Source organism: Petromyzon marinus, chromosome 54, assembly GCF_048934315.1.
Source record: "Petromyzon marinus isolate PM22_M1 ecotype Great Lakes invasive population chromosome 54, UKy_Petmar_22M1.pri1.0, whole genome shotgun sequence".
NCBI classification, from domain to species: domain Eukaryota; kingdom Metazoa; phylum Chordata; class Hyperoartia; order Petromyzontiformes; family Petromyzontidae; genus Petromyzon; species Petromyzon marinus.
The window spans coordinates 7,256,940-7,279,472 of NC_133720.1; the positions used below are offsets into that span (position 1 = coordinate 7,256,940).

Consider the following 22,533-nt stretch of genomic DNA (forward strand, 5'->3'; position numbering starts at 1 on the left):
TAAGGCTATATAGCTCTTTTTAAGAAGCGACCTGGCCACAATCGACAGCTCGAAGAAGTGGTCTATCATCATGTGAAAATGTGTCGCAGCCAAACGCTTTAAACGCACGTTCATTTTAATTGTGGAGGGAAAACACGGAGGACCGGGGGAAAATCCACGCGACCACGGGGACAGAGAGAGAGAAACGTGCAAACTTCAAATATACAGGCGTCAGGGTTGGGATCGAACCCACAACTAAATACAACAACCCGCCATCCGCCACGAAGTGAAGGGAACGTCACCACGGCACCTGTGCCAGGCCAGGTGCACTTTGAGGCCACGTGAATTGTCGAAGGCCTCGCTGCTGGCAGGAGGTCACGGACAGACAGAGCCAGGCAAGTGCAGTGGGTCGACCGACCGAGATTACCGGCAGACGCAGCAGCTGTACCCCCTACTGTGCCACCTTGCTGCATTTTATACGTCCGGCGCTCCGCTCGTTGTTGTGAGCGTCGCTCCTCTGCCCTCCGTTGCTGTTGGGAGGGCGACTGCCTCCAACTGGCCGGTAGCAGCAGCGTCCTTCACGATCCTCCTCCTCCACAGAGCCCAATATTGACACCGCTGGTACCGGTCATCGGCAAGTCCACTCAGCTCCACATCCTCCCGTACCGCATCAGTTCCATCTCTTCTCCAGCCCGTGCCGTGCCCGTTTAGCAACCCCTCTCTATGCGGCCAAACAGAAGCTGCTTGGGCGTGCGGTGGCTGGGCACGCGGGCTACACGAGCCAGCCAACGCAGCCTCACCTGCTCACCGATGGTAATGTGTCCAGATCTTTCAAGGATTTGTGAGCTCCTCGCACAATTCAGCCCGCAGGTTAAACCCAGGATGGATGGTAGTAGGCATGCCAGCCTCAAAGATGTTGGCATTGATCAAACATTGCAATGCATGCCAATGCTGTAAATTTACCTGGAAATTCCTCAATGGTCATGTCTCTTAACAGCCAACACAACATCGCTACCCCCCCCCCCATTCCCTTCTGCTAAAACCCGGCAGGACCCTCTTGAAAGAGAGGATTGAGACTCTGTTAGGCTTTACCGAATAACAAGCAAAATGATGTTAAAGTTCAGGGGTCGGAAACCTGCATCTTTCTGAGCCACGTGCGGTGGATCTTTGGCTGCCCCCTTTGCGGGCAAGCCGTTTAAAAAAAAAATCCACCCTTAAATCTTAAACGTCATTGAACGTAAAGAAAATTGATTAAACGTGGCAGGGGATTGGATCACGGTGGAATATCTTGGTGGCAACAAAATGTTCAGTCAGAGCTGTTGTTGTTCGAGACTATAAACTCCGGGACAAATAAACGACGTAGACGCCGGTGATTCCATCGCCTCCTTTGTTTCTTTAAGTCAGAATTTGGTTGTCACCTGCTGTATACCTGCCGTGTTTGTGTACAAGTAGCGTTTGTCAAAGACTAAGACAAACAACAATGGCTTCTTCTTCTTCTTTGCAAGGTTGCCGGCCCCTGTTTATAGGCTTTGGTGGGCAGCAGAGGGCAGTGCAGAGAGGGGAAAAAACATCTATTGGTTGTATACACGGTGCTCTAGATCTTCTTTGGTTCTTTCGGTAAAGTCACGTAGAATGAGAATAAAATTATAAATTGATAAAATAAAATAACACAATAAAAAAATTCTCACGACGTTTTGGCACTGTCCTCCAGACAGTCTCGTCCCTTCACCTGATGAAGGCCGCTTGTGTTGTGGCCGAAACGTCGTGAGAATTTTTTATTGTGTTATTTTATTTTATCAATTTATTATTTTATTCTCATTCTGCGTGACTTTACCGAAAGAACCAAAGAAGATGAATCCTTGCAGTCACGAAAGCTTTAAATCGGTGCTCTAGATGTCAATTAAATTGACCTCCTGACATGTTTTCCATTTAACATATTAATTTATATATTCTTGGTTCTTTCGGTAAAGTCACGTAGAAGGGAAACAATAAAATAATACAAATATATTTTATATAAAAAAAATATAAAATAATTCAAAATATCTTTTTATTATTTTTTTAATATCTTTTTATTATTTTATTGTTTCCCTTCTACGTGGTGACTTTACCGAAAGAACCAAGAATATGAATCCCTGCAGTCACGAAAGCTTTAAATCAAAATATTAATTTCTGTTTTAAATAAAGCTGACTTTAAAAAATATATAAAAGTTTTTTTTTAAACTTCACTGGGCGGGGGGGGGGTCACAAGACATCTGGACCACCCTGTTACAGTACTGCACACGTCCATGTCCCCATGTATATGCTCCTGAGCATTCTCCAACCCGCCTTCGGGGCCGTCCATAAATGACGTCACGCACCTGGGGGGGGAAGGTGTGACGAGGGGGGGGGGGTGAGAAATGTGACGTCTCATCAAAATGAGCAACTTTAAATAAATATAAAATTTTGATTTAAAGCTTTCGTGACTGCAGGGATTCATATTTTTGGTTCTTTCGGTAAAGTCACCAAAAAGAAGGGAAACAATAAAATAATAAAAATATAAAACAATTAAAATTATCACGACGTTTCGACTGTAACACAAGCAATCATCATCAGGTGATGATTGATGATCGAAACGTCGTGAGAATATTATTGTTTTATATTTTTATTATTTTATTATTTCCCTTCTAAGTGACTTTACCGAAAGAACCAAGAATATAAATATAGAATTGTTATAACCACACGAATCGTTATAACAACACTCCTACAACATCAGAGTGCAGCGCCACATTAAATACGCACTTCAATGACAATAGTTTAAAGCGATTTTAAGCATGTTTTATTTTCTAAATGGAAATGTTTTGGGGGGGGGGGGGCAGAGCTTTGTGACGTCATATTTGAGGGGGGGGGTCTAACTTTTTGTGACGCCTTTTGACGAGGGGGGGGGGGTCAAAAATCGTCAAAAATCGCGTGACGTCATTTATGGACGGCCCCTTAATACAGCAGTGGATTGTACATGAGGGGAAAAAATATCTTGGTCGACTGTCTACAGTGTCATTATAACTAAAATAATGTGTCGTATTTTTTTAAGTTATGCATTATTATTATTTACAGTACGTGTACTTTTTGTTGTTGTTTATTCGTTTAAAATTTTTCCCGCCACATGCCATGTTCGTTTTTTTTACACCCCCCCCCCACCAGTAACGCTCGCAGCCATTGGTTCACGCGACGCGCGCTAGGCCAATCGGCGCCCTCGTTACCGGTGAAGAGCCGAGCCAAAACTTTGTGTGAAACAGAAAACTTACTTTCGTCCTAAAATAACAACAGCAAAAAGCAAGCTTACGAATGAAGTGACAAATGTGTTCTAAGAGTCACACTTCACAAATGGCTCGGAATAAAGACAAATGGAGCTACGTACGTTGGTTCATTTAAAAAAAACACGTGTGTGTGTGTGCTGTGCATAGGCCGCGATTTACATCGCAAACTTTTAAAATGATGACTTTTAGGATAACGAAAGTATTCTTTTAAACACGACCGCGCGATTGCCTACGTGCTGTTTAATTCCGTTGTTGTTAAGTGCATGGACATATCCCCTCATCGCGTTTGCCTCTTGGCCGTCGATTCGTTGTGGCAATACTTGCGTTTTAAAGTCGGCCGGCTTGGCTATTTAAACTGCGGTCGTAAACGTTTTTTGACAAGGCGATTACGAGTTAATATTAAAGACGGGTTCAAAGTGTGAGCGGTAGTCGACTCATCGCTCTGTGTTGATGGTGATCATCATCTGTTTCGGCAGCAGAATCATCAACTTCATGGGGTCTCCTTTGCCAATAACAAAATATGATAATATGGGTTTACCCTTTTTTCATGGGATAGTGGCATTGTCTATGGGCTGTATGACTTTTGGCGTCCTCTGAAACCCAATCGGTTTCAAGGACAATGCAAATATTATCAGAGTATGTTTTTTTGTTTGTATTCTGGCCACAAGCATTGTGGTGAATGATTCCTTGTAAAAAGGTTTCATTTTTGTGTTTTAATATCTTAACACAACTGTTTTGTTGCCAGAAAAAATGGGAAAAAGCTATTATCGTATTTTTGGTACTGGCAAAGGAGATCCTATGATGTAAATGCTATGCCCCGAGCTCTCATTACTCTGATAGTGGCATTGTCTTTGTGCTGTTCGCCTTTTGGCGTCCTCTGGTCTAACAACGTTTGAGACGAGGCTCAAAAGAAAGATGTCTCTGGTGTGGACCAGTCGGTCTCAAGGACAATGCAAATATTATCAGAGTACGTTTTTTGTTTGTATTCTGACCACAAGCATTGTGGTCAATTGCAGACACGATTCCCCGTAAAAGGTTTCAGTTTGGTGTTTTAACGTCTTAACACACCTGTTTTGTTGCCAGAAAAAGGGGGAAACCTATTATCAGAATAATCACTTATTTCCAAAATAACTACCTCTGTCGTGAACTTATCCACCGTTACCATCGGTTACACCACCAGCAACCGCATCATCGTCATTATCTTCAACATTATTAGTCCGCACCGCTTGGATGGACAGATCATCGTCGCAGTAATGAGGAATTTCCACCACTGGTGCAGGGACCCATGGTGGAACGCTCAATACTGTCACAATTATAAGGGACACTTGAACATAATCAGCAACAACAGCCAGTGTCTATCCACTGCTGGATGAAGGCCCCCTACCCACACTGTCGCCACCCCCCCCCCCCCCCCTTACGGTCCAGTGCTGCTACCAACATTGCCACTTGCATAATTGCAGCATTAAGTGTCACAGCGTTTAAAAATGTTCTCACAACGTTCTGGTGCTAATTACAGAGTGCTGAACTATATTTATTACTTTAAGCACATGTAACTTTTTCTTTTTTTTACTGCAGGAGTCTGATTACCAGTTTAAATTCGCCACACCAACATTTGATTGCAACTGTAAAGCAGCCTCCATCGATTTCGCACTTGTTCAGCAAATGGGGCGCGTAAGACGTTGCCTCGCAGGTAACTGATGCAAGCCTATTTGGTCGTAAAAACAGTGATATTTGAGGCAATTTGTGCTTTGTCTTTGGCCAGGGATGGAGTTACCGCAGCATTTTTCCTCCTGTGCCTACAAAGGAGAGAACGTGTCTAGCAAGACGACAACCGTGGATATGGAGTGATGGGATTAATATCACTTGCAGGAGTTGTATGTATGCCAACAGCACTGCCACTGTGAGGAATAGCGACGGCACAGGGAGGCAGTGGCTGGACAATGGCTTATGCTTATGACAAAAGGCCAGGCGTATGGTAATTGATATCCATTTGTCGTTGCCATTTGGATGGTTGGCTGCAAACTTTGCCTTATATACGTGTGACGAGATTGCAATGGGATGCCAGAGAGAAAGTCCGTCACATACGGAGTGATGAAATCAGCTCATGTGCATTGCGAGTCCATGAAAAATGGCTTCGGCTTTGGGAGGCCTTCAATCTGCAGTGGATAGATCATGGCTGGTGATAATTTCCCATGATTTTGAGGAGCATTAGCACAAAAACATGTTTTAACGCTCGGCAATTTTCAGCCTCGCCCTGTGGTGTACTATTTCACTGTTACATGAGTAATGATGATTAATCTCGAATTAGACCCTGACTGGGATATTTTGCTTGCAAGCTTGTGAAATTTACCCCAGTGCTGTAATGATATATTCCTGAGCGCCACAGTCTTCTAAGTACAGTACTATATTGTTCATTTTACTACGTTTTTGAAACAAAACCTTGATATGAAACCAGAAAATAGCCCATTGTTTTTAAGTGAAACCTGGGAATATTGATCATGCCAAAGCTATTGAAATGAAAATTATTGTTGCATGATGAAATATGGTCAAATATCCTGCACTGTAGGATGAGGCCCTCATCCTACAGTGGATATACAAAAGCTGTACATGTACATTTGTTTATGAATTGGGCTCACATGCACATGATTACAAATATAGGAATGTCCTGCAGGAATTTTTGGGTGTTTGAGTGAATTGAATCACCAACTCCTGTTCTCTAATCTCGCGGTTCAACATACATGATACCTCATCAACTCTGTACAAACTGATATAAGTGAATGCTGCACTGGCCATGACACATTTTAGTCGGCCCTAAAGCCATTCGTTCGCACATAATGAGAGCATGGGGGATTTTGTTTTGAATAATTGACGTTCGTGCTTTGTTCTGTTCGCCTCGCATTTCCAGAGGCACATCGCAGCAGGGATGGTCCCGGCCGTTACCATAGCACCCAGGCCCGCGGTCCCTCTTACTCCACCTCCTCACACCCAAGAACCATCTCCAGAACATCCAAAGTGGGTATTACACATATCGATCAAGCACACCACCCTGTTATTTATGTAACTGGCAGGATATTATTAGGCCGTTCATAGAGCACAAACATCAATAGCTCACCAATGCTTTATTGTTATGGCACCGTATGTAGGTACATGATCTGTATTCCTGTACTGGAAAGTGAAATCTTTTTTTTGCACTTAGTGCTTGAGGTTATGTACCATTTAAGCAAACTAATCTGCAGATTCAAGGAGAAAACTAACCCTGTAAAACGTGCAGGTATTGTGTTTGGAAATTCTTAATTCGATTTGCTTTTTACAATTGAAGAAAACGAAATGTCACATTTGCACAATTGCCAGTGGATAATTAAAAGAAAAAATTGCAGTCAACGATGTTGTCTGTCACAGGCAATTGAATGCGGCGTGGAATAAAGGAGTGACGGACACCTTATTTACACATGAGCTACATTGTAACTGCTTCCCTGCTACGTGAAGAGCTTGTGCGCCACTCATTCATGTCCTTTGCAGCAGTTGAATTGACAGTAGCAGCCCGAATCAGTCAGACTACTCAGAGTACACTGTGCGTGGAGGTGAGTGCATCCTCCAATGGAGCACACGTTGATGCACTGATGAAGCACTTTCATCTATATGTGCTTGCAAAAGTTACATGTACAAACTGACGTGTGCACTCGTATGTAAACTACAAGCTGGTGCCACCATGTATTTTAAATGGAGTGTATTTTGCTCTTGTAATCAACAGTTGTTGATCAAATTGTGGAGCTTGGTTGACCTCAAGCCACGTTAAACTTTGCCCTCCACCGCCAGTCACCTTTTACATTGGGTTCAACACTGCAATTGTTTCACTTGGCAGCGCAAAACTAATTGCAATTGAATTAATGAGGGAGTATAGCTCTTTGTCAATCCACTACTACATGAAGTCCTCCCCATGGGTCATTTTACCATACTTGATCACTATGGTCATTGCAGGATGGGGAAGGGGGTGAGTGGTGGAGGACCGGTTCAGAAATCATCTCCACTGATGTAAGCCATGGCTGGAAATCACTTTCAGGTTGCCGGGTTAATAACTCAGTGCATTAACCATTGCACAATTAAGATTAGCATGGTGCAGTGGTTTTACGCACTGCACCATGCTAATCATCGTGATTAGCATGGTGAACATTTTTGGTAATTTATTTTGACCTTTGTTCAATAGTCATCGGTCATACATAGCTCATAATCAACACCATATACGTTCCTCTACGATGAACATTTCCATGGGTTACCAAGAGATTCACGAAATATGTTTCATGTTAGGATACATAAATCTGAACTTTTGGATGAAACCATACGTTTTGCATAATTTTGCAAACCTTTTGAGAGAATCTAGTTTTTTGGCTGTCTCATCCTGTGTGATTTCAATTTCCAGTCGTTGGCAGTTGTGGATGTATTTCTAAAGGCTCTCCGTGTCCATCACATCGTCAGTGTTTCAATGAAAGTTTTGTTGATTTGATTTTAATTAACTTAACACTTTTGTGGGCTGCTTTCTGCAGGATTAAAATCCTATTGTTTGGTCTTCAGCTCACACCTGGTGTGAATTATAATTTCTGTTCATGCAGCATTGTTCAGATACATTACCTTGAAAATTACATTGTGATTGCAATTCATCACAAAGTACAAAATTGTGTTTGTTAATTTACCCCAGGTCTACTAGCTGCACTGCGAGAGTGTGCAGCACACTTCCCGCCTCGAACACATTGTGAAATGGTGATTTTATTTTTCAGGTCGGCGCTGGCGGCTGCGGTGCTGGTGAGCTCACTTGCTGGGCGTGTGCACGCCATCCCCACGCGGAACCTGCCCTCATCGCGGCCTAGCTCCTTCTCTGTCACTGACACGAACAGCTTTCGCTCCGGGATGCTCGAATTGCACCATGAACGGTATATATCCCTCCCAGGCGGTGGCTTGGGTCACAGATTTCACGGCGACTGCGGTTTCTGTTAAGAAGTAGGAGAAAAAAAGGACTTCACCATCATTGTCATCATCCACTGCTGGATGAAGGGCTGTCCATTCAGCCGTGACCCTTCATGATTTTGCGATGTATTAAGCCACCTAGCACCTGCACACGTACTGATTTAATCGCTCAGTTTTGTCAGTGGACATCCTCTCAGATGCAATACATTCCTTGCCTGCTACTCCGTTGTTATTCTTGACCATCAGTCATCATCCCTTTTAGCGATGTGCCCTGCTCAAGCACGCTTACTTTTCTTAATAGTTTGGATGATGTGATGTCTCTATCGTCATCAATAATAATTTATCAGCTGTGATCCATGTACTGCTGGATGAGGGTTTCTCAAAATCGTCGCCATCTCTCATGGTCTCGTGATGCAACAAGCCCCTTTAGCTCCTGCATATGGGCTAGTCTCATCGATCCATCACTGACCCCAACATTCATCAGCGTGCACTGACCAGCATGGTGAAGTATGGTCAAACAGTCTCCACCACTGACATGGCGTGGGGAGATCGTCTCCCAGCAGTGTATGTATGAATGTGTGTTGAACTTCTTTCACGTTGTACGTAGCCAACCGTGCTAATCGGAGGTGCGGGGGAAGGACAACAAACTAAACACAAAAAGCAGTTCTAAAGAAATTCGTTTTAAATTTTCAGTGAATTGGAAAAGGGCTGTAAATAATTAATTGTAACTGTCTATGCTGTGTGATTCATGCTGCGTACCACGAGTTTGTCGCTTGTTAGCGACACTAGGCGTATAAATTCAGTCTCTGTGCTCTGTTGACATCACTGTTACATCATTATTTTTCATATGATTTCACTGCAATTAAGTCACTGGAGAGCAACTACCGGTGATGTGAAAGCTTCATTCAAATTATGGAAGCTCTCAAACTAGTTATTGACAAGACGGATCGCCAAAACCTCACATGGTATTAGCCCACTGAGCTACCTGGACCTGCTTCCACAATATTCATCTTCATTATAAAGGTTTTTGAGTTTGATCGCGTTATTTATAAATGTGTCGTAACACTTCACCACCTGACACGGCCAAACAGTAAAAAATGTGTCACGTTTACAAAGGACAAATAGTTCACTACTTTAGCCCACCGGTGTGTTGAAGAGTGAATCAACATCATTTAAAATTTAAGTACGACGTTTCGCTGGTAATTACATCCAGCTTCATCAGGCAATTTGCCAGAATGGTGAGGCTCTCCTTTTGCTCCCGGTCTTAAATAGAGCAGCGGCAGGGTGACGTCATCATTTAATTCATTCAGGTGCAGTGATTTGTGACACACTTTTTACTGTTTGGCCGTGTCGGGTGGTGGACGGTTACGACACATTTATAAATACCGCGAACTAACTCAAAAACCTTCATTATGAATAATATTGGTCGCGAAAGCCTACGTGTTAAATATTCATCTTGTATACTAATGTTTTTTCACATTTATTTTTAGTGCAAATGGAGGCGGCGATTGCATGGGGAATGGAAGGCTGCCCTTGGCAGAGGTGGCCTATGAACCCATGTACGAGTCCTGCACGGAGAGACATGACGGTGCGCACAGCTTAACAGAGGACGGATGCTCCAGTGATGTGCTGGGAGAGGACGAGGAGGAGGAAGAGGAGGGGGAAGAAGAGGAGGGGGAAGAAGACGACCAAGCAGAATCGCTGACTTTCGGAAAAGACTATGAGCAAAAAACAAATTATGCCAGTGTGGATTGCGAGACTCAAAAGCCGTATAGTTTATTAAAGACAAAACCAGTAGAGGTGAGCCACCACCAGATCGCGTTTATAAGACTTATTGCGCTTTTGTCGAATGGAACATAGCCAACGTTATTAGCTGGTTCAATAAAGCATGTGTTGGCCCTTAGAGGTGTGGAGAAGTGACATAAGATCAGGGCTGTAAATCACAAGTTTAATTAACGTGGACCCAGACAGTTTAGGCTGTTAGCAGTCTAGTTCTGTAGCTTCTGTGGTGCAGTGCTTACGTAATGGCAAACATGAGTGTTGCTAATAGGGTCTCCCAAGTGCAATTACTTTTGTGCGAATTGCATTAATTAAAATCCATTGGTCATCTGATTAAAGATAAAACTACAGCCGATGTGACAGCAACACGTGTTAATCACTGCTTTTGTGGTATGCATCGAAATTATTCTTCGCCTATATATGGCATTGCACCTCAGAGAAAAGAGCTTATAGGTCAACTGAATGTGAGCTAGGTGCCGGATGTCTTACCAACACTGTTGTGACTGAGCCCTATTTGCGTTTGGCACGGGTCAAGGGCGCGCCTCTTGGAGAGAGCAGCGACCTCACGGATGTGACGTCGTTGGACGAAACCGCGCGGCTGTCCTCCCCTCGGCCCCCAAAGCTGCGTTTGCCTTCAGGTAACGTCCACCGCCTGCCTCTGGCATCACACGCTGCCCATCAAGGCGTGCCGCCGTATCCTTCCGAAGCCTGAGCTGCTTTTGCTATTGGCGTAAAATAAAATGTTTCGCTCCGGATGACGCTGCAAAGTATTATCTGTATTTTGATTTAGCGTGCTGATCTTAAAGGTGCATTGAAAAATTTGATACTCCGAGTGATGCTTCTGTTGTTGTGGAGTAACTCATGCAGCCAGCTATGGCTCTAGGATTTGGTGTTACATGTTATTTATGTAGCTTATTGTAAAAATTCGGTCACAGTCCCTATGATCACTGTTACGTTGCAATTATGGCTTTATTTTTTGGTGATTTCGAAAACGTTTTTTGGTTTGAACATGTTTGTTTTGTTGTAGTACGGAGTTAGACTGATGACCTTAACCTAAGTTTTCTTTTGGTTGTTGTTGTTTGACTTGCATCCCACTGGGATTTTTTGCACACAGCATTGGTGTACGGTGCTTTTTTCAGTAATATTTTGCTGTTTTTTTCATGGATTTTCTATTTGCACAGTCACATAGTCACTTTAAGATGTTTTTCTTGTTCGTGTTTTTGTTTTTTTGTTTGTTGTGGTTGCACACGATTCAAGAGCCGAATGGCTCACAGGGCTATACCAAAATAAATAAAAATAAAACTGAAACTGTGTTGTCTTAATGGAATTGGTGAACCTTCCTCTCCTTTAGATGCAGAGTGGAGTCGCATGGGAAGAAGGCCCAAGGTAACGCTCAAAGTAATGCGCTAAACCAGCATCTATCTTGGATGAAGTACAACTTTTGAATGGCAGAGCGCTAAACCGTTTAGCTTTTTTGATTTAAAGCTTTCGTGACTGCAGGGATTCATATTCTTGGTTCTTACGGTAAAGTCACGTAGAAGGGAAAATTTTAAATAATAAAAATATAAAACAATAAAATTCTCACGACATTTCGACTGCAACACAAGCAATCATCATCAGGTGTGAAAACAACGAACATTTTCTATCGCAAAAATCCGAGAGGATTTCTATCACAAAAGCTAAACGTATATTCTTTGTTGTTTCGGTAAAGTCACATAGAAGGGAAACAATAAAATAATAAAAATATAAAACAATTTAATTATCACGACGTTTCGACTGCAACACAAGCAATCATCATCAGGTGTGAAAACCACAACAAGAACATTTTCTTCAAGAAAATTGTGAAAATCACAACAAGAAAATTTTCTTCAAGAAAATTTTCTTGTTGTGGGTTTCACACCTGATGATGATTGCTTGTGTTGCAGTCGAAACGTCGTGAGAATTTTATTGTTTTATATTTTTATTATTTTATTGTTTCCCTTCTACGTGACTTTACCGAAAGAACCAAGAATATACGTTTAGCTTTTGCGATAGAAATCCTCTCGGTGCCTTATGTTTTACTTTAATCAATAAATGTCGCCATTAGAAAGCCTCTGACAAGTGGCCTCCCGTGTCCCTTTGAAGAGTCCATTAGCAAGAGAAGTGCTTCACAGGAGGCGTACTTGGTTATTTAAATCCTATCCTGCAGTGTTGTGTTCGAGCAATTTGGCAATAAGCTTTTCTTTCATATAAATTAGTTTATTGTTCCATAAAATGTTTATAAGCTTGCCTTACGCACAGGTATCATTGTTTGAGTAAAATAAAAAAATGTATGGTACTACTTGATATCTCTGCTATCACAGTAAGTGATGCAAACATCTAACAACAAAAACATCTTTTTGTGTTTGGAGATTTTTTCAGAAGAGGATAAAGAGGCTGTCTGCTTGTCAGTGGCGAACAGACCAATGCCTCATTTGAGTAAGTACCCACATTTATACAAAGCAAATTCTCTGAATTATGACTTGAAGCTTTCGTGACTGCAGGAATTAATATTCTTGGGTCTTTCGGTAAAGTCACGTAGATAGGTTCAAAGAAAATAATAAATAAAATAACAGCAAACTACGACGTTTCGATCACAACGCAAGCGGTCGTCTTCAGGAAAAAGACTGCTTGCGTTGCGATCGAAACGTGGTAGTTCTCTGTTATTATTTATTATTTTATTTGAACTAATCCACGTGACTTTACCGAAAGACCTAAGAATATAAATTCTCTTAAGTTGCAATACCATTTTTTACAGACCGTTACAATAATTTTTGTAAAAATAGCATGTGAATAAATTGTTTTTTTTTATCAATTAACAGGTCAGAGTTCAAACAGAGAGAGGATGCCTGCCTCTAGAAGCCAGTCGTTGAGGGTCAAGGGAGAAAAATCGACCGATCAGGGTATGCTGCTTACAAAAGTGCAATTCAACACCACTTTTGGGGGCCATTGCAAGCAAACGGGGGGGGGGGGGGGTTGGGGGGGGATAACACCCAGCTGTTTTGCTTTTACAGTTATTTTTTTGTTCACTGAATATCGATTGACAGTGCTTACACACCCCACAGCGAGCAAGCGGAACCCCACGCTGGCGATGTTCAATGAGCTAAAGTCGCGGCTCGACGTGCTCGCGGCCGAAAACCGATCGCTCACCAGGCAGCTGCGGGTGGCCGGCGACCGCAACCAGTCCCTGGCGACGCACAACGGCACGCTGTTGAGCGAGAACCAGTCGCTGGCGCGGGAACGACAGCAGGAGCAAACAGGTGCGGCTTCCCGTAAGACACCGCTGTGGGGTTTAGTGACCGTGCCAAGGAGGTGGCGTGCGAATTCGGGCTTCTGCTGCAGCTCCAACAAGGACGCTAGATGGCAGCATCTGTATAAAGTATAAAAATAAATATGTTGAATTGCAGCGTCTATGCTGTGATATTCTTAAAGACTGTCATGGGGCAGCGCTAATACGTATTTTGTTTAGAGGTTTGAGTGACTGTTGAGACCTTTCAGTTACGTCACACCTGCCAAAATGTTTTTTTTTTCTGTTGGCAGCTTTTGATCGATAAGGTCAGCACTTGATGTTGTTACTCTAAAAAAAAATAAGCCTCGAGGATTTTTGTTCTTTTTATTTTAGTCTTTCCCCCCCCGCTTTCTGCTGTTGAACGACATGCTGTGCGCAGATGAGCTGGTGGAGCTGAGGCGCGAAGCCCAGGAGTTGGTGGACGAGAACGACGCGCTGAAGGCAACAATCCACCGTCTGAGCGCGGAGCTGAGCCGAATGCAAGCCGAACGAGGGCCGAGGCTCAGAAACAAGGTTCTCATTCCGCAGCATTCGGCATTAAGCTTTTCATTTGCCACTAATGAAAGTCAGATTTTTTTTTCTCTGGTGAAAGAATGTACAACATATTTTATTCCCTTGTGGCACCACCTTTTTTTTATTTAGTAAATCCACTGCCTAATGAAGGCCTCCGGGCACCGTGTCTGTCACGGGAGTTATTTTTTTATCAAACAACCATGCCACTCAATGCGTGTTGGTGTGGGCACTCATCCAGGACCAGGTCAGATATCACTCGCCGCTGATTTAGCCAGGGCTGGGAATTAAACTCAGGTCGCCGGGTTCGTAGTGCAACACGCTAACCACTGCGTCACCGCTCCACCCCTTTTATTCGGTACAGATGACAAAAAATTTGTTATTGTGTAGGGAATTGGGTCACTGTGTACACTTCATCAAAAACACTTTTCTTTTTAAAGTTCGTAACAAACCGGTGCAGTGTGCATGGTCCGATTGTTGAAAAGGGCATCAGAGAAGCATTGGCAAGTTTCGTGCAATTGAAGACAATTTTTCAAAAGCTAGACCTTAACTTTCCTGCATAAAACTTGTGCGTAATTGGATATAGTCTGACGCTGGTAAATTCACACCTAGTTGGGTAAGGTTTTTAAGGCCAGACACTCTAAAGTTTTTATGTCTAATTTATTGTTGTGTCTTTTGGCCCAGCATGACAAAAAAAATTCACAACAAATCACAAATTGATATTGACTTTGGCATGGGCAGAACAAAACAATTTTTGCTGGTACGTCAATGAATGTCGTCTTCGCTAAGTCACGTTATGGTTAATACATATTGTAATCATAAATGAAGGGCACTTTTACAGGGGAAGCATTCCCCTACATTTCTTAAGAAGGCTGGGGCTGTTATACCAATCCGCCTAGGCCCAGATCACAGGAATATTCGTCTGCGGACACAGAACAATCATGCGGTTCACAGGAGACTTCGCTGTTACCTGATCAATAATCTTTGACTCAAACTACACGCAATTGAAAACGAGCGAGCTAACACCTCAATGCGCTGTTCAAAAAAGGTGAAGTTACAACCCCTACAATTGCTTGCTCACGCCACTGCTGCCGGAAGGTTCGACAATTTGAATGGAGCTCTAGAGAGCTCTTTCAGTGAGGGAATTTTGGCCTACTCTTCCATGCTGGCCAGACGCCTCGGAACAGTTGAGAGTAAACATGCTTTGCCCCCCACGACACGTGACCTGCCGATCAACGAACTGTGTTGTAAGAGTTTCTACTCCTCAGTGGACAGAGGCAGTGAGTTTTTAAGGAACTTTCCCATTGTTTCAGCTTTCGACTGCTGCTCCAGAGATCAAACTGGTGATATCTGTATCCTAAACTGGTACACTAAGGCAGCCTCCCTCATTACATTATTCGACCATGTACACACAGGTCCCAGTACTTTGTAAACGATTGCTTCTAGCATTGAGGATAACTGTAGATGAGAAGGAGTTGGATACAGGCCCTCTTCACTTGCATCTGTTGGCCAAACATGCCTTGGGGAATTGAGAAAAATCATGACGGATCGCTCACATAGCCCAAGGCTGAGCTTGTGTCTGCCTCTGCATACCGACATTCAATTAGCTTTAGGAGGGCTGCTTTACAGATCGTTAAATGCCATATTAAATAAGGTGGATTAGTGTACCCATATGATTGTGTTGTCAAAAGAATTGGCTATTAAAATTGACACTGCGGAATAATTTCTTAAATTTCATACATATACAATGGCTATAGAGAGGGTGTCACAGTTTATAACTTTGAACTCAAATGTCCTGATCCTAACCAAGCACTAAAATTCCTTTAGGTGATCCGGAATTTTCCTTAGCCATCAACAATGATTAAGCTACTGCTGGATGAGGCGCTCCCTAAGTCGTCGCCATCCTTTATGGTCCTGCATGGCAAACATCTATTAGCTCCAGCACATGTTAGGATTTCAACACCCAATCATCATTCACAACATACACATGTATTAGAGAAAATACGCAAGTTAAAAGGCATCATATTGACTGCTAACAAAACTAACTGGGCTTGGGTGGGACACGTCGCAAGAAGTAAACATGCCTGGTGGATGAGACTAACGACAGAGTGGAAGGCAAAGGAGGGAAAACATGTCCAAGAGGATATCTGGTGCAGCATTAGTGTTATCCTCAAGCCTACCTTTGTTTCACAGGTATATTAATGACATGAATTATGTGTGTGTAAGAAATACTCCATAGCTATGCATTGTGGCTTTGCAGAGATAGATGACCTTTATTTATGGCAGGTGAGAGCCCATTGAGTTCAAGGATTTATTTTTGAAGGTAGACATATACAAACAGACAGAATGTATACAAATATTGATTGGTGTGTTAATGAGCACACATGCTTATTTTGATTGCATAATTGGGAGCAGTGATTTTACAAAACTAATGCTGATGTAGCAGTAGTAACAGTGTAAACAAAAGCGTGATGCGATACCAATCCTTAGACTGCATTGCCACACATTCACCATGATGCAATGAAAATGTTACATTGTAGGAACGTCAAATATGGCGATGGCTTTGGGAGCCTTCCATCCAGCAGTGGATTGATTGTGGCTGATGATGACGATGACAAGTGAAAGGTTTGATTCCTCTTCATTGGTTGTTGCATTTGACCTCCGCGTTCGTTTAAACACGAGTGAAAACTTTGCCCTGCAGAGAATTTGTCTGATATGCGGGGGAGTTGCAGATGTTAAGTTTTTCTAGTTTGTTCAAAGGTGATTGTGCCACTAAATAATGACCCAATTAAGAAGATGCTGCCCCCTCCGGGAAGTGCTTAAGCCTAGAAGCGAGTAAAATTTCGTCATACGCAGTCTGTTAATTAGGTGTCCTGCTTCACGTTGTTTCGTTTATCAATCATCAATCAATCATTATTTTGCGTGCCAATATCGCCCTCAATAAAGTAGGCATCAGTGCACATTACAACGGAATGGGAAAACGTTACGGGGGGGGAGGGGGCATGCGGCAACAAGAATAGACAAAAAGAAACCCGTCCCACCCTCAGCGGCGAACACGGACGGCTAAGACCATCTGGTGTGGGGGGAGTTCATCCTCACTCGTTTATCGGCTTGATTTAGCTGCACAGCCCAGCTCATCGCCCACACCTTGCTTTATCACGAGACACGCACACACAGACCTCAGCCCGCAAGGTTTTACCGCAGGATTGAAATATATATTTAGTATATATATTTTTTGAGTGGGGAATGCAGTGGCGCAGTGGTAAGTGCATTCATGACTATGGCTAACATCATTGGCAAGTGGTATCTGAACCGGTTCTTCATCACTGACCAGTGTGGCGATGAATGGTCAAACAACTGCCATGACTGACGGCACTCAGAGGCCTTTATTTATCCAGTAGTGGATTTATAAAGGGGTAATACACTTCATTCTAGATTTGAAGTTTTCGTGACTGCAAAGATCCATATTCTTTGGTTCTTTCGGTAAAGTCACGTAGGTGGAAAAAATAATAAAAAATAAAATAAATTAAATCACGACGTTTCGATTGCAACACAAGCAATTATCATCAGGTGTGTTAGTTATTTAACTGCCCTAACTCTGGCTTCTCTCCCACTTCAGTAAAAAAAATTATTGCTGTGGTTGTCACACCTGATGATGATTGCTTGTGTTGCAATGGAAACGTCGTGATTACATTTTTTAAAATTTTTAAATTATTTTTTACACCTACGTGACTTTACCGAAATAACCAATTGGCTTTTCTTTCCTTAAAAAATACATTGTATAGCTTCCAGTGCATTATAGTACATGATACATTTTGGATTGTATATTCTATTAAAAGTTTTTTAAGTGTGTCATTTTTATTTATTTTCTTTTTCTTGAAGGTTACACAAACTGGAGTCATTCCCATGTCCGGCTCAACTCCACCTTGGTTGGTAAGGACGGCATTGTGTTGCGAGCTCTGTGTGTGAAATCTTTCACGAAATTATGTTTTTCCTTGATAACATTTCCTAACTCTTTTAATTGCAACCTTTTTATGTAGTCCTGCTCTTTTCTGTAATATTTATTATTTTGGCACCGTTGCATGATTGCTTCAAAGTGTCGTATAATTTTTAGTACCCTTTTTATTACTTATTCATAATAAATAAACATTTCCTTGAGTAAGAATGTAGGTTTACTTACTGTAGAGTTCTGTAACAGAGCACATTATGCCAGTTTCTACAAAGTCAACCTTTTGAAAGCAATTATATTCTAGTCATGCTATCAGCATCATGTCATCAAACAATACATGTATATTTGAAACTCTTACAGCAAGCAGTATATCAGCCTGCATTAGAGAGTGGCCTACGAAGATGGCACCACTGTACTTATTATGAAGTTACTTCAATAGGCATCTCTGTCCACACTAGAGTCATTCCAGTCACATGCCTCACACAGATTGCATATCACATGTCAATTATTAGAACTTTCATAGGCTGGATCAAATAAAATTAAGTGAAAAATGTATTTAATGTGATGGATATTTTTGTAATGCAGTCGATGTTGACTGGGCCAAGACCACTAAATTTGCAAGACTTGAATACACGGTTTGATTGTGGGTGGCTGAAACCCAGGCATGAACTGGGTACCTCAGCGGTGCAGAATTCACTGAGATCAAATCTGACCAGTGGGTTTTTTTTTAAAACAGCGCAACATGATTCCACGAATATTACATTTTAAAAATCAGTTTATTATATCATGGGACCTCCTTTGCCAGTGCCAAAATATGAGAATAGGTTTTCCCCTTTTTTCTGGCAACAAACAGTTGTGTTAAGACGTTAGAACACCAAACTGAAACCTTTTACAAGGAATCATGTCTGCATTAACCACAATACTCGGGCGATCCCATGATGTAGATGCTCACCCCAAGCTCTCATTACTCTGATAGTGACATTGTCTTTGGGCTGTACGCCTTTTGGCATCCTCTGGTCTAACACCGTTTTGAGACGAGGCTCAAAAGAAAGCTGTCTCTGGTGTGTGGACCAATCAGTTTCAAAGACAATGCATCATATATTATCAGAGTATGTTTCTTGTTTGCATTCTGACCACAAGTATTGTGGTTAATGCAGACATGATTCCTTGTAAATGGTTTCATTTTGCTATTGTAACATCTTAACACCTGTTTTGTTGTCAGAAAAAAGGGGAAAACCCTAGTCTCAATCAGTGTATTGTTTAGTGACAAAAGAGGCCACGGCAGTGACCAGAGTGACCCATCCTCCCACGCACACGCATTCATATGCATTGTAAAGGTCAGCATGTGCATAGTACTCACATCATTGCAGGCAGAAGCCTCTCTCCCTTTTCAATGGAAGTTTTTTTTCCCATTTGTTTTTTTGCACACAATTTACATCTTTTCTTATTTTATATGTATAAAGCGCCTTTGTTCAAGGTGCTTAACATTGTTTTAAAAACAGGATAAACAGGAACGATTTTAATGGCAGGAGCAAGCAAGGGATGAGGAATAGGTTACCACGATAGAGGGTACATATTAGGGGATGACCTTTATGTACCCACACTATACCTCACCACGGAGGTTTCTTCCACAATGATCGGGAATAGATTCTAGTTCCTCCCGTTTGAGAGAATCGGTGTTTTAGGTTCATAGCCATGATATATTTGTATGCTCTTTAGACACCTTAAGTATGTTTAGGGCCAATGGTTGGCTTAGGAGTCTAGTGCTTTGTGTCAGCAGTGACCGAGTGTCTCTGAGTTGCTCAGATGAAGTGCCGAAGTGCAAGCAGATGACACATTATCTGTCTCTCTGCTCCTTTAAGGATTCTCACGTGAGATGTCTTGTTTCAGTCACATATGACCACGTGCACAATGAGTGACACATGCGTGCACCCACTGTCCTCATCTCAGAGGTTGCACCATCCATAATTCACAAAGATTTAGTTTGCAGAGTACATAAACAACAACTGATGGTGGTGTGAGGGCAAGAATGATAGGGCTGGTGTGAAATATGTGGGGGTACGCTCAGCAAGGCATGATTTATTAAAAATACCATGTTGATAGAGATTCATGAGCAGGTGCTGTAATGCCTTTGAGACATGGTATGGTGTGATTAGTTGTCATGCTGAGGGCTATCATTGAGAATGCCGAATTGAAATAGAAAAGGCACTATGGATTAAAATTATAGCTGAGATTATGTGTCACACAAGTATATTAATGGACTAAAAATTGTTATTGCCTACTTTTTTTGGGGGGTCGATTACTCGGGCTCCTACGAAACTGACGGTCGCCCCCACATCCTGCCTCCCGAATGCAGGAAACCCCTACAATCGAAGCCCAACGTGACATGGCTTCTGATGCCGGTGACGCCACCAACCCCCACCCATCACCTGTGTGGGGGACAGAGGTGGACATTTTTTTTAGTCCGCAACTATTTCTCTATCATGGGATCTCCTTTGCCAGTACCTTTTTTCTGACAACAAAACAGGTGTTAAGATGTTAAAACACCAAACTGAAACCTTTTTACAAGGAATCATGTCTGCATTAACCACAATGCTTTCGGTCAGAATTGAAACAAAAAACGTACTCTGATAATATATGCATTGTCCTTGAAACTGATTGGTCCACACCAGAGACAGCTTTCTTTTGAGCCTCGTCTCAAACGGTGTTAGACCAGAGGACGCCAAAAGGCGTACACAACACAAAGACAACGCCATTATCAGAGTAATGGGAACTCGGGGTGAGCATCTACATGATGGGATCTCTTTTGCCAGTACCAAAATATGATCATATGTTTTTCCCCTTTTTTCTGGGAACAAAACAGTTGTGTTAAGATGTTAAAACACCAGAATGCAAACAAAAAACATACTCAAGAGATCCCATGATGTAGATGCCCACCGGAAACTCTCATTACTCTGATAGTGGCATTGTCTTTGTGCTGTACGCCTTTTGGCGTCCTCTGGTCTAACACCGTTTGAGACGAGGCTCAAAAGAAAGCTGTCTCTGGTGTGGACCACTCAGTTTCAAGGACAATTCATATATTATCAGAGTATGATTTTTGTTTGCATTCTGACCACAAGCATTGTGGTTAATGCAGACATGATTCCTTGTTAAATGTTTCAGTTTGGTGTTTTAACATCTTAACACCTGTTTTGTTGCCAGAAAAAAGGGGAAAAACCTATTATCAACTATTTCTCTGTTATCCGATTAGTTGTGTCGTAGAACCGATAATTATCTCTAGATTTGAAGCTTTCGTGACTGCAAGGATTCATACTCTTTGGTTTTATTCGGTAAAGTCACGTAGATAAAATAAAACAATTAAATCACGACGTTTCGGAGGCAACACAAGCTTCCGAAATTGTACTGTCTCCTGACGATATACTCGTCAGCTTTGATGTGGTCTCTCTGTTCACTAAGGTCCCAGTACCTGATACCATCACAATAATCGAAGATTTAGTCCAACATGGACTTGACCCCGATGTACCGGGTTTGGTTAAGCACTGCCTCACCAACACCTACCAATGTTATCATGGAGAAATTTGAATCAGATGCCATCCAGACATCCACCCTCAGCCCTTCCCTGTGGAAGAGATGTGGATGACACTTTCGTCATTTGGCCACATGGCCTCCCAGCTTTGAACCTTTTCCTAGACCACATCAATTCCAGACACCCTTCCATTAAATTCACCATGGAGGTGGAGAAAGATGGCAAGCTACCATTCTTGGATGTCCTGTTTGAGAGAAGGCCTGATGGCTCTTTGGGACATTCTGTTTACAGGAAGCCCACCCACACAGACTCCTACTTGAAACCTGATTCCCACCACCACCCGACTCAGAAGAATTCTCTCATCAAAACGTTAATCCATAGGGCTCATTGCATTTCTGACAAACACCACCTGACTAGTGAATTAAAACATGTACATCTGGCCCTCAAGATGAACGGCTACTCTGACCGTACCATCCGCCAAGCTGTTTCTCCCACCACACAGAAACAACCACTTGACACTCTGATCAAAATCATCACGTTACCATACATATCAGGCGTTACTAAAAAGATTTCCAAAATTCTAAACAAACACAAGATCCAGGTCCGGTTCAACACAGTGCACAAAATCTGCGATCTGATTCCGTCAGTAAAGGATGTGATTCCTGACCTACAGTACCCCGGTGTTTACAAATTGAGTTGTACCTGCGGGGACTGTTATATCGGGGAGACGGAACGACATATCTCTGACCAAATCCGCGAGCACAAATCAGATTTGAAACACGGCAGAACGAATTATTTTGCCATAGCTGATCATTGTTACAACGCTGTGGGTGATCATGATATTGTCTTCTCCGACACCAAGGTGCTCTGCAAACCTACAGGCTATTATCAGAAATTTGTCCACGAGGGCATCCAGATTTACAAACATAGACACAACTTCAACCGAGAGGATGGTTTAAAATTGAGTAATCACTGGAAAGATGTTTTAAATCAAGTCAAACGTTAGCTGCCTTTCAAATTTTTGTACAGCCATTCCTCAGTGGTTGTATATAATAGTGCCCTTTGATCGCGTTCACAGAGAGCTCGCATCGGGGAGCCCTTTGATGTGAGCTCACATCGAGGGGCCCTTTGATATGGGCCCTTTGATGTGAGCCCTTTGATGTGAGCTCGCACCGGGGGACCCTTTGGTGTGGGCTCACATCGAGGGGCCCTTTGATATGAGCCCTTTGAT

General features: G+C 42.5%; 1 protein-coding gene across 6 annotated transcripts in view; it reads left to right on the top strand.

Moving 5' to 3' along the window:
* Positions 1-3,144: 3,144 nt before the first annotated feature.
* LOC116954201 (centrosomal protein of 89 kDa-like) overlaps positions 3,145-22,533 on the top strand; it is an 84,210-nt gene continuing 64,821 nt past the window's right edge. For 2 of the 6 annotated variants that reach the window (XM_032974731.2, XM_032974730.2), the window contains exons 1-12: positions 3,147-3,369; positions 6,178-6,284; positions 8,045-8,197; positions 9,722-10,031; positions 10,546-10,648; positions 11,362-11,396; positions 12,401-12,467; positions 12,851-12,931; positions 13,076-13,288; positions 13,697-13,830; positions 17,710-17,760; positions 20,133-20,222. In XM_032974731.2, the coding sequence (XP_032830622.2) occupies positions 3,313-3,369; positions 6,178-6,284; positions 8,045-8,197; positions 9,722-10,031; positions 10,546-10,648; positions 11,362-11,396; positions 12,401-12,467; positions 12,851-12,931; positions 13,076-13,288; positions 13,697-13,830; positions 17,710-17,760; positions 20,133-20,222 (1,401 nt within the window). In that variant the 5' untranslated portion in view covers positions 3,147-3,312. Of the gene's footprint in view, positions 3,370-5,034; positions 5,151-6,177; positions 6,285-8,044; positions 8,198-9,721; positions 10,032-10,545; positions 10,649-11,361; positions 11,397-12,400; positions 12,468-12,850; positions 12,932-13,075; positions 13,289-13,696; positions 13,831-17,709; positions 17,761-20,132; positions 20,223-22,533 lie in introns of all 6 variants that reach the window. The other 4 variants (XM_076052147.1, XM_032974726.2, XM_032974728.2 and 1 more) reach the window with 4 other exon arrangements.